This window comes from Lepidochelys kempii, chromosome 8 (genome assembly GCF_965140285.1).
Source record: "Lepidochelys kempii isolate rLepKem1 chromosome 8, rLepKem1.hap1, whole genome shotgun sequence".
NCBI lineage: Eukaryota > Metazoa > Chordata > Testudines > Cheloniidae > Lepidochelys > Lepidochelys kempii.
In genome coordinates, this window is record NC_136387.1 from 78945725 (window position 1) to 78962452 (window position 16728).

Consider the following 16728-nt stretch of genomic DNA (forward strand, 5'->3'; position numbering starts at 1 on the left):
CGGGGATCTCTGGGTGCTGTTTCTGTTGTTAGAGTATTGCTTTGAGTCTCTCTCTCTGTGAATTGCTTTGAGAACAGACTCTGTCTTAGAATGTACTAACACAATTAGCAGCTTGCAAGTTTCACACATAGAGGGATAGAAACAGTACCAAAAACCAAGAGACCTCTTAATTAGTAATACCCTGGAATTTAAACTCTGGGGAATCAAACTCATTTGTGATTTTAATACAGAACTTCTTTAATATGATCCAACACAGCTTGCGAGATCAGGACCTACATCTGTGTCCACTAGTATCCAGTTACCTCCGTTTTCTCCCTTACTTCATTTGTAAAATAGTCATTTTGAACGAAACTTGTAAAAATCTTTTCCCCCCCCCCCACAGACTGTATTCACCTAGAGCCACAGATGCTAGCCACTACGAGATCTGGTGATTTGAAGATGATAAATTCATCATTTTTCAACTTCGAATTTTATAGGTAAAGTGAGTTTTGAAGACCCATACAATTACATGAAAATAATGGAATCTGTTGTATATAATTTACTGCCTTTATTTTTACTGTTCAGGCTTATACAGGTTGAAATCTCCTTTCAACTTAAAGGCATTGATCTACAAACAATTCATGCCAGAGAATTGCCTGACTGCTACGCCTTTCAGAATACTGTAAGTGCATTTCACCTGTATACACATGGAAACAAGTGTTCTAGAATCCAGCATATTTCTTATTGGTGTCCTGACTGCAAAATAGAAGAAATTCAGTGTGCACTCTCCATTGACACCCGTGCAAAATGATGTGATTGCTTGTGTGTCAATGAGACAGACCTCTTTTAACAAGCAACTATTTATTTTCCTCAAACATGGTTCTCCCCTTCAAATTTTTTAAATGTTTTGTTCTTCATAAGAAGTAAAATCATTGATTGCTTTTGCACTTGTATATTGTTTCAGATATATTTTTCCAGCTATATTAATCTGATAGTTTTATTTATAGATTATCTAGATTAAGTAGTACCAGTGGGTATCAATCTAGACTTTGACTCTGCATTTTTTTGACACTGTTAATTTTGCTAGTTTTGCTTTCATCAAATTATAAATCTTTACACTTGTGTTTGCAGATTACTTTCAACAACAGAGCCCACAGTGGTAAAGTAAAAATTTATTTTGATAGTGATGCTGATATTCAAGAATGCAAAGACTGGCATATATCTGGATCTAGTAAGTATGGTGCATATGTGCTCTGCATGGTGAAAATCTGGTGTTTCCAGTAAATCTGTATCCTTCTGTTCCACTTCTGAATATATATATGGTGACTACAGACAAATATACAAATGTGAACTGTGGCTATATTCAGAAATAAATGGCTAAAGTGTCAACATTTTTAGAAATGTTACTGAAATGCCTGGACACTAGGGCAGCATTGACCAGTGGATAATATAAGCTACAGATGGAAATGATGCATAGGAGTACTCCTTGCAGCACACAGTCTAGTATGTTATCTGATGTGCTTTTTAAATGGTTCAAGCTTGGAGCCTACATCCCTGCCCTGACAGAAACATTAGCATTAGGAAATTTTTTTTTTTATATTCTTCCAAATTTTGACTTCCTCCTAGTTATGCTTCCATGTACCACATTGGTATTTGCACCTTTCAAATGCATGTGAACACTTTGTACTATTTATCCCTCACTGTTTGTATCCGCAAAAAGAAAAGGAGGACTTGTGGCACCTTGGAGACTAACAAATTTATTTGAGCATAAGTGAGCTGTAGCTCACGGAAGCTTATGCTCAAATAAATTTGTTAGTCTCCAAGGTGCCACAAGTCCTCCTTTTCTTTTTGCGGATACAAACTAACATGGCTGCTACTCTGAAACCTGTTTTGTATTTAGTAGATGTAACCCATTGTGCTGGGAGTTGAGATCTGGCTTCTATTGCTGGCTCTGCCTTTGTCTCACCAAATCTCATATTTTCTGACTCTGTATTACCACTTTTTCTGACCCTGCTAGCGTTTGCACCATGTCCCAATTCGCTCTCCTGTTTCTACTTGTGATATTGGTGTTTGCTTTTTATGCCCTCTCCCATGTCAGTTACAAAATGTTAGACCCACTTTTATTTAACACCAGTATAATGAAAAGAAGCAGCCCAATAACCACAGACCAGATCCTCCCATCTAGCTGACCTTTGTCATATTTTTTGGACCCTGTATCCTGAGGGTGATCTGAACAAGTCCACAGCTCTAGGAAATAGAGCCCCTTGCTTATGACCCCAAGGCACTGTTCCTTCATATGGGTATCATGAGTGTAGGAACACCGAGGCCACCCCCTTGCACTCTGAGGAGGTTAGTCTGACAGTGCACTTAAAATCCTTAAGGGACAGGTTTATGCTATTTTAGAGCTGGATTGCACCATCAGAGTGAGCCTGATTAACTGTTTCAGAACAGGAGTAAAGAATCATAGGACTAGAAGGGACCTTAAGAGATCATCTCGTCTAGTCCTCTGCACTCAAGGCAGGACTAAGTATTATCTAGACCAACCCTGACAAGTGTTTGTCTAAACTGCACTTAAAAATCTCCAGTGATGGAGATTCCACAACCTCTCCAGGCAATTTATTCCAGTGCTTAACCACCCTGACAGTTACGAAGTTTTTCCTAATGTACAGCTTAAACCACCCTTGCTGCAATTTAAGCCCATTGCTTGTTCTCCTTAACCTCTGACGACAGGACAATTTTTCTCCCTTTGCCTTGTAGCGCGACCTTTTGCGTACTTGAAAACTGTTATCATGTTCCCTCTGAGTCTTCTCTTCTCCAGACTGAACACATCCAGTTTTTTTCAATCTTCCATCATAGATCATGTTTTCTAGGCTTTTAATAATTGTTGTTGCTCTTCTCTGGACTTTTTTCCAATTTGGCCAAAATAATTTCAGAAAAGATATGAACTTTAATCCTATCCTCCAAAGCACTTGCAATCCTTCCCAGCCTGGTATTGTCTGCAAACTTTATAAGTGTACTCTTCTTGTGCCATTGTTTAAATCGTTGATGAAGATATAGAAAAGAACTAGTCTCAGAACTGATCCCTGCAGGACCCCACGTGATATGCTCTTCTAACTTAACTGTGAACCACTGATAACTACTCTCTGGGAATGGTTTTCCAACCAGTTATGCACCTTTATAGTAGCTCCATCTAGATTGTATTTCCCTAGGTTGTTTATGAGAGGGTCATGCGAGACAGCATCAAAAGCCTTACTAAAGTCCAGCTATACCACATTTACCACTTCCCTCCTATGCACAGGGCTTGTTACCCTGTCAAAGAAAGCTATTAGATTTGTTTGACACTATTTGTTCTTGACGAATCCACCATGCTGAGTGTTACTTATCAGAACTGTTTAGAAATACTGTCTTTACTTGAAATTTAAATAAGTATGTTTTTCTGTCTTAGATATTTCTAAGACCTACGTCGATGGACTTGGGATATTGTATAAGATTTTTATTCCATCAGTTATTTTTGTTATTTCACCACTTCAGACGAGTGGTTGAGGCATGCAGGTTAACCATTATGAATCTACACTGTATGTCCTGCTGTGTCCACATGATGCAATAAGTAATTGGCCCTGCTTGCTGGTATAGTGATCTTGAGACACATGCAGAGATGCATTGCATAAAAGGGGTTATGCCATGGTCTGTACCTTCTCTGACAATAACAGACATGTTGGTGAGTGCTTACTCATTTTAGCCAGCATGTCATGTCACAGGGTTCAGGAAGTCTTGTACATAGCAACGTACATATTTTCAAAGTCAGTAAATATTAGTGTGTCTTTAGATCCCAAGATCTTGACAATCTGTGTTTATGTTTCATATTTTTCTGAAGCTCATCAACTTCCTATCTGGAGGGATGAAAAGAGTTTAGAGGAGGAAGGCACAGATGTTTGCTAATATCTAGTGGATACTGAGACTTGCAACTTGTGTGCTTTTATTATTAATGACTAAGCAAATCATTGCTTCTAATGAAGAAACAGATAAGCTTAACTCCTTTCTATAAAAGTATCAAGATGACATAAATATCCCTTGCTATAACCTACCTAGTGATGGATTTAACAAGACTCTGCCTGCAAGGGAAATTTTAATGTTTTAAAATACGTTTTGACCCTTCTGTTGCTCTGAATGAGCTTAATACATTAAATTGAAATTCTAGCCTGGTCTTTTAACCAATAATAAATACCCAAACTCAAACACCTATGACACCTTTTCTTCCTGTACATCAAAATAATTCCTTTTTAACTAGTTGAAGCTTGTTATGTTTTTAAAGACTTTATCAGAAGCAGTGAGTGTTCCCTGCTTGTTCTTTTGATGATCCTTACAAATAAAGAATGGCATCCTCTTTATATTTCTATCATTAAGCCTTTGTCTGATCACTTTCTAAAGTGACAATAGTACTGAAGGTTCCACTTCAGAGCAGATTCAGTATGACAGAATAAGATAAACCTATTTCTTAACCATTATGAATGTGGCCATCACAGTTACAATATAGGCTGTGGTATAGTTGATGAAACTTTGTGGGGCCTTACATGAGATCCTGGTTAAGGAACAATGTGTTGTGTTCTCCTCCTAGCCAAATCTTCGCTATATTTGTGTACTGTTATATTGGAGCCAAAATAACTTGGTGTGTGTGATCACTTCTTACAATGGTGTCTCAGTTGGCCACTTTTTGTACTCTGTCTGCATATTAAGTAGTTGATCAGAGAACACGGAGTTAAAATACTCCTGCATTATAAATGGTTGACTTGTTTTGCTTTGAACTAATTTTTTATTTATTTATTTTTACAAAAGCTGTTTAAGACCCTGGATCTACCAGAATACATAAATTTTTACAAAATCTATTTTTAATTCTATATGTGTGTATAGAAATTGAAAATCAATCCCTCCTTTGCTTACCTGTAAAGAACTAAGTTCAGAGAGCTGCTTATCCCCTTGGAAAAGATGTAGGTTGTCACTTACTCATAGTGCTGTGCATGGAATACTGTTCCCTTACCACTAACTGCTACAGCAGCTCTCAGTTGCAACTGGTGAAATGGAGGCTTCTAATTACAGGTCTTCATTGATGAAAAGCCTTTTGGTAAACAGTGTCAATGGGCCAAATTCTGCCCTTGCTTTTGCAACTTCAGTGAAGTCAATAAGATAGCGAGATTACTCTTGGTGTGTGAGCAGAATTTGGCCTGTACATGAATTATTAATTTCAAATAGTTTTAAAAAGAAAAAATTCATTTCACTTTTGGGGCACAGTCCCGCAAACCCTCTGCATGTAATACCCCAGTGATTTGAATTGCAGATCTACATTCAGGAGGATTCTTGTGTACTCCATATGTATGTATTGTATTCTATATAGCTTATTTCCGTAGTGAGATGACAGTATACCAAGTGTTGCAAAATTTGTCATAATAAACTTTCAGGGAGCTTTTATTATATAGTTAGTTAGTTTTCAAATGCTTATGAAAAGAATTCTGTGCCAGAAGAAATATGTAAAGATCTAACTGTTTCCTGTTGTACTTTTTTTTTATAGTAGTTCAGAAAAACACTCAATATATTTTGGTTTTTGATGGATTTGTCATCGTAAGTTGCTTTGCTTCCCTTATACTCTGCACACGATCCATTGTTCTTGCTCTGAAATTGCAAAAAGTAAGTACAACGTTGTCTGCCTTTTCTCTCTGCTTTTGTTTCCATTTGCTTTCCATAGTTTAGTTCCACTAAGTGGTGCTATGTTTTGGATTATCAAGTAGTGAATCTGTTCTAGGAAAATATCTCTCCAAGAGTGTATTGCATCTGTATTATAGCCAACGTGATATTTAGGAAGGAGCCTTAGTATGCTTGTACAGTACGCAATGAAGTCTCAGTCCTTGTTGGAGTATCTGCATGATACTGTAATACAAATATGTTCATTTCAGATCCATAGGTTGAAATTCTGGCCCCACTGAAGTCAATGTAGTTTTGCCATTGACTTCATTTGTGCTGGATTTCACCCCAAATCTTCAAGTCCTTGTTTGTTTGAAGTTGCGCAAACCATACACCCTCAAAATCCAAATATGGCTAACATTTTTCCCTATAAGGCTGAAAAAGCCAGATATTTAAATGTTCACTGGGTAAATTCCTGAACTCAAAGGGCCTCATGCTTTTTGTGTCATGTTGTTGCCCCACTCTCCTCTGATGCACATGTGAGACACACTGATATGTTCCGTACCTCGGAATCTGTTCCTAAATGTGTTCACAGGGGAGGGGAGAAGAGAGCACAGGATACGTGATATCCAATTATCTTAATCCGCACACTGTCCTTTTTTATAACCATCAAAAAGGTAATGGGACATTGTCAGACTTTGAGGGATTGAGAGAGCAGTGCTGTCCCATCAGTAGGGGACAGGAGAGAGTCTGTGGATTGGCATGCAAGATGCAGAAAGTGAAGTTGGTAATAATGAATAATAATGATAGCAGTCACCCTTTACAGAGCTGTATATGAATGTCCCATAATTATTTTCTGTTGCTATTGCTAATGCTACCCACACATTATTTCTACAGTATTTGCTAGGGCATATTCTTCCAACAGACCCAACTTAAGTACTCTACTTGAGCTGTACTTAAGAACTGCATCACCTGTATGAGATTCCTTTTATTTTCTGGAGAAAAGTAGGTTCTGTAACCAAATCTCTAAATGTTTACTACAGAGATTTGTGAATTTCTTCCTGGAAAAGTACAAACGTCATGTCTGTCATGCTGATCGTCTGGAGTTTATAAATGGATGGTATGTCCTGGTGATTATCAGTGATGTGATGACAATCATTGGATCTATAATGAAAATGGAAATAAAAGCCAAGGTGAGAGTTAACACATCTTAATATTTTCATCACTGTATTTAAGCATGGTTTTAATTAAACTAATGCAAGGAAAACCAAAGTTGTGACCAATTAACTGTTTTGCCACAGTGATTTGGTTTGGTTTCTCTTCTTTTGGTAGTATATTCCCCTCTGCCAGTACCTGTTTTTTTTTGTTGTTGTCTGTTATCATTGGAATATGAGTTTTCTCTTGGTCAGTGGCACCAGCTCAGTTTAGTCAAACTCCTGAAGGTCTTCTGCCCCTTCACTCTTGGAACTCCCATTTTCCTCTTGAGTACCAAACCACTCTTTTTATGGCCAAAATTGTGTTGCTCATAGCAGCATCCTTTGAGTCAAATGCCACTGGCAGGAAGACACCTACTGTATGTTATGGTCAGGGCCCTACGAAATTCACGGTCCATTTTGGTCTTTTTCGTGGTCATAGGATTTTAAAAATAGTCAATTTCACAGTGTTAGATGTTTACATATGAAATTTCACACTGTTGTAACCATGCGGGTCCTAAAAGGGAGCTGTGGGAGGTTGTGGGATTGCCACCCATACTTCTCCGCTGCCTTCAGAGCTGGCTTCCTAGCCAACAAGCACAGAGCTTCCTGAAGCTGGAGGAGGTTCCTGGAGGTGGTCTGGCCCCTGCAGGGGAAGAGGAAGTCCTCTCCCTCCCCAGCCCAGCCAGGGCTAGCAGCTGCAGCCCAGCACACAATAGAAGCCCCCTTCTCCTACAATAGCTAGATTTCACTGGGGAGATCAGATTTCATGGTCTGTGACCCATTTTTCATGGCCGTGAATTTGGTAGGGCGCTCATTATGTTGAGTGGCCATCATAGGCATAACCCCATACGCAAGTGCACAATACTGACACTGAGCACTTCTTTCAATAAGTTTTCTTCTGCAGTAGCTATTTCTTTAAAACAGTTTTTTTTCAAATTAAAACAAAAACCCATAGTGTATTTCTTACATTTACATCCTCAGTGTTAAGAGGAAACAACATACATCTTTTATGATGAATACAATATAGGTCATACTCTTCTAAAAGGACATCCCTATATAATTTTAAGGAAAGCGAATTTACAAAACATATATGTATTGCATCTGTAAAACGACATTGAAAAATGCAGAAGCTATAATATTTATAAATGGGGTGTGTGTGTGTATGTATATGTGTATAATATATAGTGTGTGTGTATATATATATATAATATAATATAGCAAGCTAGGCTATATATAAGTACACAAAAAGAATCTGTCATTAAGTTATAGAGTCATGGCCAAACAAAACTTGCCATAAAACCTAGGATGGCAATGCAGAACACCGCTAAGTGCAAGATGCAGCAAATTAGGCCATGTAACGTTAAGTACCAAATGGGCATAACAGACCTTGCTACCAAAGCTGAAGGAGTGAGCTTTATGAATGCAGGAGTGGGGGGGAAACAGCAGTCACTTATGTTCTTTAAAAAGTGCTTAATCCAACCAAGATGCTATAGTAGCTGTAGAATACAGTCTAGTCAGTAATCTCGCCTTAGTTCCACATGTGTGTATGTGGAATTTGTTCACGTAGATAAGAGAGACACTTTAAAGCTGCAGTTCAGCAACAGCCTTCAGGGAGGGAGGAAGAGGAAGAAATGGAGAGACCTGGCTCTGCTCCAGGAGAGTCCTAAGGTGAGGCTTGAGGGAAACAGGAAGGGTAAACATGTGGGTAGAGGATATTCTCAAAAGGGTGGAACTGCTTTTTCAGGGAGAGGGATTGTTCAGCATCTCTCATTTGGGGTGAGAGAAATGTTGCTCTTTGAGCAGAGAGTGGGGCTCCAGTAGCATTCACCCAAAAGATCCCAGGATCTCTTGAGAAGAACTGACCCCAATCTGCCTCTCCATAAAATTCTTGGTACGGTAGAATCTGGAAGTTCATTCCATCTCATTTACTTGGCTTCTGTTCCTAAAACTGCTGCTGTAAATAGCACTTTTTTTTTTTTTTTTTCCAGTCACCTCTACAGGTCTGGATCTTGGCCTGCATGTGGTAGGCACAGTACACACACCACGCACATAATGAAAAGGTGGTTCCTGCCCCAGAGGGCTTAACTAATGAATGCTGCCCATAATTCTTTCCTTTAAAAGCTGATGGTCACTCACTACCTAAATTGTATTCTGAAGAAGAAAATCAAGAAACATTCAACAAACAGGAGTCTCCTCTAAACTGTCCCCAAACAGCAGCTTGTGGGAATGGGAATATCTCTGCTGTAATCCACTTTCTTAATGGACTGTCAAATCTACAAGTAAAGCAGTGTCTGTCACCACGCTCTGATCAATCTGACTCGGTTACAATAAATATGGTTTTATGTTCTCAGCAGCTTTTTTCCCCACAGCTCAACCATGTTTTGACAAAATTTGTGTAATCACATGTACTGATATGTGTCTCTCAGGGCATTTTGGGAAAATGTGGGCCAGTGGATCATGCTTCCCAAACTCTCAAATGTCTTACTGCACAGGTAGCTGGGAGGAATAAGCATTGGCCAAATCAATTACACAGGCACAGTAAGGCAAATACAACAGAATAAGTTTTACAAACTTGCTACCGCCATGTGTTAGCCTCGGCCTGAAGAAAGAGCAATGAACTACTAGTTGTTGTGATTATAAACAGTATTAACCACGTGTGTGGGCAGAAAGCTCGTGAAAGTTGACCATGCCAGCAGCTGGTAACAAATGCTGTTTAAAGCTGTAGTGTAGACAGGGCCTTAGTCACAAAGTCTCCCTCTTATTAATTGTGAACTAGTGCTTAAGTAGTGAATGAAAATTAGTTTGCCATATGATTAAAAGTAGCAAACAATGAACTTCCTTGAGAACTTAATTTCAAAACTGCCTGTTATAACCAAAGTGAAATCCACACAGTGCTTGCAGGCTTCATGCAAATTTCTTTATATCATTGTGCACCTTTTTCCCATCTCCACAATACCACGGCTTCTCTGTATAAGTCACCTCTCCTGAGCAACCATATTGACTTGGTGTTATGTGGCTGTGTCCATTAGGCATTAGAATTCAACTGAAGCCACTGAAATTTTAAAATCTGACCTAAAAAATTTCCATGTATCATTCTTTACCTGCATAGTCATAAACTCTGATACCTATCAACAGGTGTTACTTCACTCACCTGCTTTTTTTATTTTTATTTGGCATTCCTCAGAACCTCACAAGTTATGATGTTTGCAGCATCTTACTTGGAACATCGACTTTGTTTGTTTGGGTTGGAGTCATCCGATACTTAGGATATTTCCAGACATACAATGTAAGCCTAGAATCAAATATTCAATAGTTTCAGCTTATTTTTGTTCTGTTGTTTTTATTCTAATTTCTTTAATGTGTGTCTTGTCCTCTTTCTCCTTCTCCCCCAACCCTTTGCAGGTGCTCATTTTAACAATGCAAGCATCATTACCGAAAGTTCTAAGATTTTGTTGTTGTGCTGGGATGATATATCTTGGCTATACATTCTGTGGCTGGATTGTATTAGGGCCTTATCATGAAAAGGTATGTAAGCTCTTCTAAATGTGCATATATAATCATTCCATACTCGGAGTAAGTGCTATCATTTGGGGGAAGATACTCCTGCTGCTTAAGTGTAAAACATAACTCAGCCTTCGTTATGAAGCCATAACAGCTTTAAGTTTTATATGTTAAACTCTCACTGCCTTTCCAAACACTACACTGAGGATTTTCAGAAATTCCCCCACTGTTGTTCTAGTGCTGGTGTGGCTTCAGCACTACTGTCAATGGTGAGCGCTCTACCATAGCCTGCGTACTGATACTTTTGATCCCCGTGTTGCCTCAGCAGGGTTTTGTATTGCTCATAGCTTTTGCCAAACCTTCCCCTCTGGGTGAAACTTGGCAAAGTTGATCTTGACCCAAATGTAGGGTGAACTGGAAAGTTTTTAATCAAAATCACTTGTGGTTTTTTCTTTTTCAATGGAGATGCAAAATATTACATACACTTCTTTTTTCCCTATATTCCAAACTAAATTTTTGTGCCTGCGTAATTCAAAAATGTGGGAAGCTAAAGGCTTTAGCATGTTTTTATAAAGCTCTTCGCACAGGAAAGAACAACAGTTCAAGTTTAGAGAAGAGAGACTGGTGTTATGAACATTTAGAATTTGCATATTTACTAATGCTCATTAGTAATAAGAAATGTCTATACTGGTTTTCATTCTTGACTGGAGTATGTGCAATATGATGAAATTAGTGCAACAACACAAACCTTTAACTTTGATTTCTCAAACATCAAAAAGTTACATTTATTTATCCTTTGCTCTTAATGCATTTTAATTGATGACCGAATACTTCTTAAAAGCTTTTAGAATTTCCTGCAGAAATCCCATAATACCCTATACATCCCTCAGATTATATTCTGGGGACCTGTCACTTTTAGCTGACATGTTGTTGTAAATATCACTTTTACCCTAAATGGCAAGTAGCAAGCATCTAATGATTTGAGTAAGTGAAAGAATAGTCAATGAGATGTTTGACTGTGTTGTCAAAACTTTGTCTTCTATGATTTTCTTGTCATTAAATGTTATGGCTCAGCTCATTTTGTTTGAGGCTCTAGCAACTTGCCCCAAATCTCACTAGATGGCAGTATTGTACTGTATAGAACAGCCTATTATAGGCACTTGCTTTATCGTGTGTTTTTGTGGCAACTGACTGACTGCATGTACAGCAGACTGAGCAGAATTGAAAGGAGGATGCTCCCATTCTGTTCTGAATGCTCCAAACTGCAGCCCAAAGTAGGAATGACTTGAGTCTCATACATACTAACTAACCAAGAGGGCCACTGCAAGCTTTGTGCTCAAAATCCCTTAATGCTGTCTAGTGGTTGTACTAGTTTCATGTTCCACCAACTTGACATTCCCAGAAGCAGTACTCCGTGCTTGTCAGTTACATTTTCTGTCTCCTGAAGTGTAGTGCAAAGGTAGGATATGCAGGCAAGCAACTTCATGTGAAGCAGTGAGTAGTAGATGATTATTTTTAAAATTAAAGGAGGATTGGTAAGTAGTAAAGAAGTAAGAGAAACGGGACAGTCCTCCCACAAGTCATATTGAATCAGCTACCGTCTACTACGTCAGCTACAGACCTTGCCACTTGGAATTGGGTGGGGAAAAGTACTCTACAGATTCCCTCTGAATTTTTTCATGAAGAGTTTCAAAATCCCAAGGGTTACCCTTCTATTTCTACCCAGCCTCTCTCAGGCCTCATGTACTAGAGAATCTCTGTTCAGCAGAGAAGAGCTGGATTCTGCCCTTTCCATGTGACATCTACAAGGAGTGACCATGAGCAAGGTGAAGCCTTCTTAGCTGTTTCTTTTGCGAGATGGTTTGTTGAGCAGCCCTGCCAGCTCAGAAGCAAGAGAGCTGAACATGGATCTCTAGATGGCAGTGTATTGGACCACTCGTGTTCTAAAATCACCCTTTCCTATTATCCCTTACAGCAAATTTGTCTTACTCCTTCCCCACACTTCATAGAATACATAATCCTAGAAATGTAGGACTGGAAGAGACCTCAAGAGGTCATCTAGTCCTCCTGCTGCCCCCACTGCGCTAAGGCAGGACCAGATATACATAGATCGTTCCTGGCGCATGTTTGTCTAACCTGTTCTTAAAAACCTCCAGTGATGGGGATTCCACAACCTCCCTAGATAACTTGTTCAAGTGCTTAACTATCCTTCATAGTTAGAAAGACTTTCCTAATATCCAACCTAAATATCCCCTGCTGCATATTAACCAGATTATTTCTTGTCTTACCTTCAGTGGACCTGGGGAACAATTGCTCACTGTATAACAATGTTTTACATATTGAAGACCGTTGCGTCCCCTTTAGCCGCCTTTTCTCTATACTAAACATGCCCAATTTTCTTCAACCATTCCCCATAGGTCATATGGGAATTGCCCATATATAGCATTTGATCTTCTCTGAAGACATGTTTTGACATGGCATCAGCCAGCTACTCTGAATGCCTGACATAAATGCTGTTTACTTTGGGTTTCTGGACTACCCAGCATTCTTTTTGGACCCAGAAAATGTGAAACTATGGGCGGTTTTGATAGTAGGTAGAGTTGGATAAGGCAAAGTGAAAAGGCAAAATTGGAGATGGCCTAGTGGAGCTTGATATAAGGCCTGAACCTGCTCGCACTGTCTTTAGCTATTGCTGTGAAGGGCCGTTAGCACCCTAACCCACTGAATAAAATCTTTACCATTTGCCATAACTCTCTTTCTTGCTGCTATACTGGGATTTAGAAAACCTTTTATCAATAAAACCTAAATTTGGGTTCAAATGTACCTGATCATTTGCAAGATAATCCCCAACCCCTTCACCAAATAATGGAATGAGATAATAATAGCTGGAGGATATTCTTTCAAATATCGGTATTTTTGTTAAAGAGAAGTATGGTCTCTAATTTCGCCACAGAAAGGCTAGAGGAACTGTAGTGGCTCCACTTATGTCCTATTTCTCCCAAGTGCAGAAAAAACGAAACTGATCTTTACCAATGTGCTGCTGGAAGGGGATTTTAAAATATTTTATTGAAAGAATAAGAAGAGTCTGGGGATCAGAAGACCTGGATTCTGTTCCCAGCTCTGTCACATACTCACTGTGTGACCTAGGTCACTTAATCTCTCTCTGCCTTAATTTTCTCATCTCTAAATTGGGCATACTTTCCCGCATGCATAGTGTAATTGAGATCCTTTAATGAAAGCATTAAACATTAGTGGTGGTTGTTTGTTAGATGCTTTTACCCCTTGGCACCTTTCCTACAACTGATGCCAATGCAAAACACTCAGGTACAGATGGAAAAGGAATTCTCTGCCTCCCAAGCCAAATGATCATGCCAGTCTTATATGTACGAAATACACAAAAGAGAGAGATTGTGGTTGTGGGAGGTTTTTTGGGGAGGTGGGGGCAGGAGAGTAGTGGCTGTGGGTAAAAAATTTGTGGGAAAACTGTTAATGAAAATGTCTGTCTTTATTTCCCTTAACCTGACTGTATGTGGTGGTCGGGTTCTAATGTTAATCTTTCAATATTGTCTAGTTTGAAGATCTGAACACAGTTGCTGAATGTCTGTTTTCTTTGGTCAATGGTGATGACATGTTTGCAACATTTGCTCAAATCCAGCAGAAGAGCACCTTGGTGTGGCTGTTCAGTCGATTATATCTGTATTCCTTCATTAGCCTATTTATATACATGATCCTCAGCCTTTTTATTGCACTCATTACAGACTCTTATGACACCATAAAGGTAAATCATTTTGTCTTTTGTGGTATTTTTCTTCTAATCAATTATTTAGCATTTCATGTTAGTTTAAACCATAAAGCTGGACAAATGGAAGCTCTCTTCAGATGTTGACTGATTATGATGTATGGTAAAGATATTCAAAGCTTTTAGCTTAAGATCTGGTAAAAAATAGAAGAGAATTTCCCTTAAGTGATTTCCATCCAGGCATTAGTTTGGAAAACTTACCTAAGGTATCACACCTCCCCCTTTCCCCCCCAATTTCCCACAATCTATTCTACTGGCTGTATTACATTTGGGTCAGAATAGTGACTTGAGTGGGACGCAGGGAGGTATATTAAGCTTAAAATCATTGAATGCAGTTGCTTACAGCTAGAGAATTCTTTCATGGAGTGCAAGAGTGTTCCTGCAGTATCAAAAAGTCTCGTTGAGGCCAGGAGAGAGTGATGTTTGAAAGATGTCTGTTAACACTGCTGGGGGAGAAGGAGGCAAGGGGGTAACCAGTTCAGTTAAAATTGTTTAGCAGTACAGATTTGAATACCTCTGCTCCCTGTGCTTCACAGAAATTACTGGCTCGATAATTAGTAGAGTGCATGGTATGAAAGAGACCCACTGAGTCTAGTACTAATGAACTGCGATCTGGAACCACTCTATCCAGTTCCGGTGAAAGATGGAGTGGAATTAAAAACATCCCCTTCTCTAGATTTCCTCCCTGCATTCTTGCCCTCCATCAGTATTTTCTTTACATTTGTAGTCACTTGTATTTCTATATACTTAAGTCCTGGGGGTTAGAGTGACCAGTGAGAAGGCTGCATTCAGTAACTGGCCTTTGGCTGTTGTCTCTTTGTTTTAGTTCTCATGGGAATAGAATCATAGAATCATAGAATATCAGGGTTGGAAGGGACCCCAGAAGGTCCCTTCCAAGGTCATCTAGTCCAACCCCCTGCTCAAAGCAGGACCAATTCCCAGTTAAATCATCCCAGCCAGGGCTTTGTCAAGCCTGACCTTAAAAACCTCTAAGGAAGGAGATTCTACCACCTCCCTAGGTAACGCATTCCAGTGTTTCACCCTCTTAGTGAAAAAGTTTTTCCTAATATCCAATCTAAACCTCCCCCACTGCAACTTGAGACCATTACTCCTCGTTCTGTCATCTGCTACCATTGAGAACAGTCTAGAGCCATCCTCTTTGGAACCCCCTTTCAGGTAGTTGAAAGCAGCTATCAAATCCCCCCTCATTCTTCTCTTCTGCAGGCTAAACAATCCCAGCTCCCTCAGCCTCTCCTCATAACTCATGTGTTCCAGTCCCCTAATCATTTTTGTTGCCCTTCGCTGGACTCTCTCCAATTTATCCACATCCTTCTTGAAGTGTGGGGCCCAAAATGCCATTGGCCTTCTTGGCAACAAGGGCACACTGCTGACTCATATCCAGCTTCTCGTCCACTGTCACCCCTAGGTCCTTTTCTGCAGAACTGCTGCCTAGCCATTCGGTCCCTAGTCTGTAGCTGTGCATTGGGTTCTTCCGTCCTAAGTGCAGGACCCTGCACTTATCCTTATTGAACCTCATCAGATTCCTTTTGGCCCAATCTTCCAATTGGTCTAGGTCCTTCTGTATCCTATCCCTCCCCTCCAGCGTATCTACCACTCCTCCCAGTTTAGTATCATCCGCAAATTTGCTGAGAGTGCAATCCACACCATCCTCCAGATCATTTATGAAGATATTGAATAAAACCGGCCCCAGGACCGACCCTTGGGGCACTCCACTTGATACCGGCTGCCAACTAGACATGGAGCCATTGATCACTACCTGTTGAGCCCGACAATTTAGCCAGCTTTCTACCCACCTTATAGTGCATTCATCCAGCCCATACTTCCTTAACTTGCTGACAAGAATACTATGGGAGACCGTGTCAAAAGCTTTGCTAAAGTCAAGAAACAATACATCCACTGCTTTCCCTTCATCCACAGAACCAGTAATCTCATCATAAAAGGCGATTAGATTAGTCAGGCATGACCTTCCCTTGGTGAATCCATGCTGGCTGTTCCTGATCACTTTCCTCTCATGCAAGTGCTTCAGGATTGATTCTTTGAGGACCTGCTCCATGATTTTTCCAGGGACTGAGGTGAGGCTGACTGGCCTGTAGTTCCCAGGATCTTCCTTCTTCCCTTTTTTAAAGATTGGCACTACATTAGCCTTTTTCCAGTCATCCGGGACTTCCCCGGTTCGCCACGAGTTTTCAAAGATAATGGCCAGTGGCTCTGCAATCACAGCCGCCAATTCCTTCAGCACTCTCGGATGCAACTCGTCCGGCCCCATGGACTTGTGCACGTCCAGCTTTTCTAAATAGTCCCTAACCGCCTCTATCTCCACAGAGGGCTGGCCATCTCTTCCGCATTTTGTGATGCCCAGCGCAGCAGTCTGGGAGCTGACCTTGTTAGTGAAAACAGAGGCAAAAAAAGCATTGAGTACATTAGCTTTTTCCACATCCTCTGTCACTAGGTTGTCTCCCTCATTCAGTAAGGGGCCCACACATTCCTTGGCTTTCTTCTTGTTGCCAACATACCTGAAGAAACCCTTCTTGTTACTCTTGACATCTCTGGCTAGCTGCA

The 16728-nt window shown here is 40.0% G+C and overlaps 1 protein-coding gene across 4 annotated transcripts in view; it reads left to right on the plus strand.

Moving 5' to 3' along the window:
* The window catches only part of MCOLN2 (mucolipin TRP cation channel 2), a 51031-nt gene that overhangs the window by 26298 nt on the left and 8005 nt on the right, over positions 1-16728 (plus strand). For 3 of the 4 annotated variants that reach the window (XM_073357209.2, XM_073357207.2, XM_073357210.1), the window contains exons 5-12: positions 383-476; positions 565-661; positions 1111-1210; positions 5543-5658; positions 6696-6845; positions 10033-10134; positions 10251-10373; positions 13921-14127. In XM_073357209.2, coding sequence (XP_073213310.1) covers positions 383-476; positions 565-661; positions 1111-1210; positions 5543-5658; positions 6696-6845; positions 10033-10134; positions 10251-10373; positions 13921-14127 — 989 coding nt within the window. The remainder of the gene's footprint in view (positions 1-382; positions 477-564; positions 662-1110; positions 1211-5542; positions 5659-6695; positions 6846-10032; positions 10135-10250; positions 10374-13920; positions 14128-16728) is intronic. The other variant, XM_073357208.1, reaches the window with a different exon arrangement.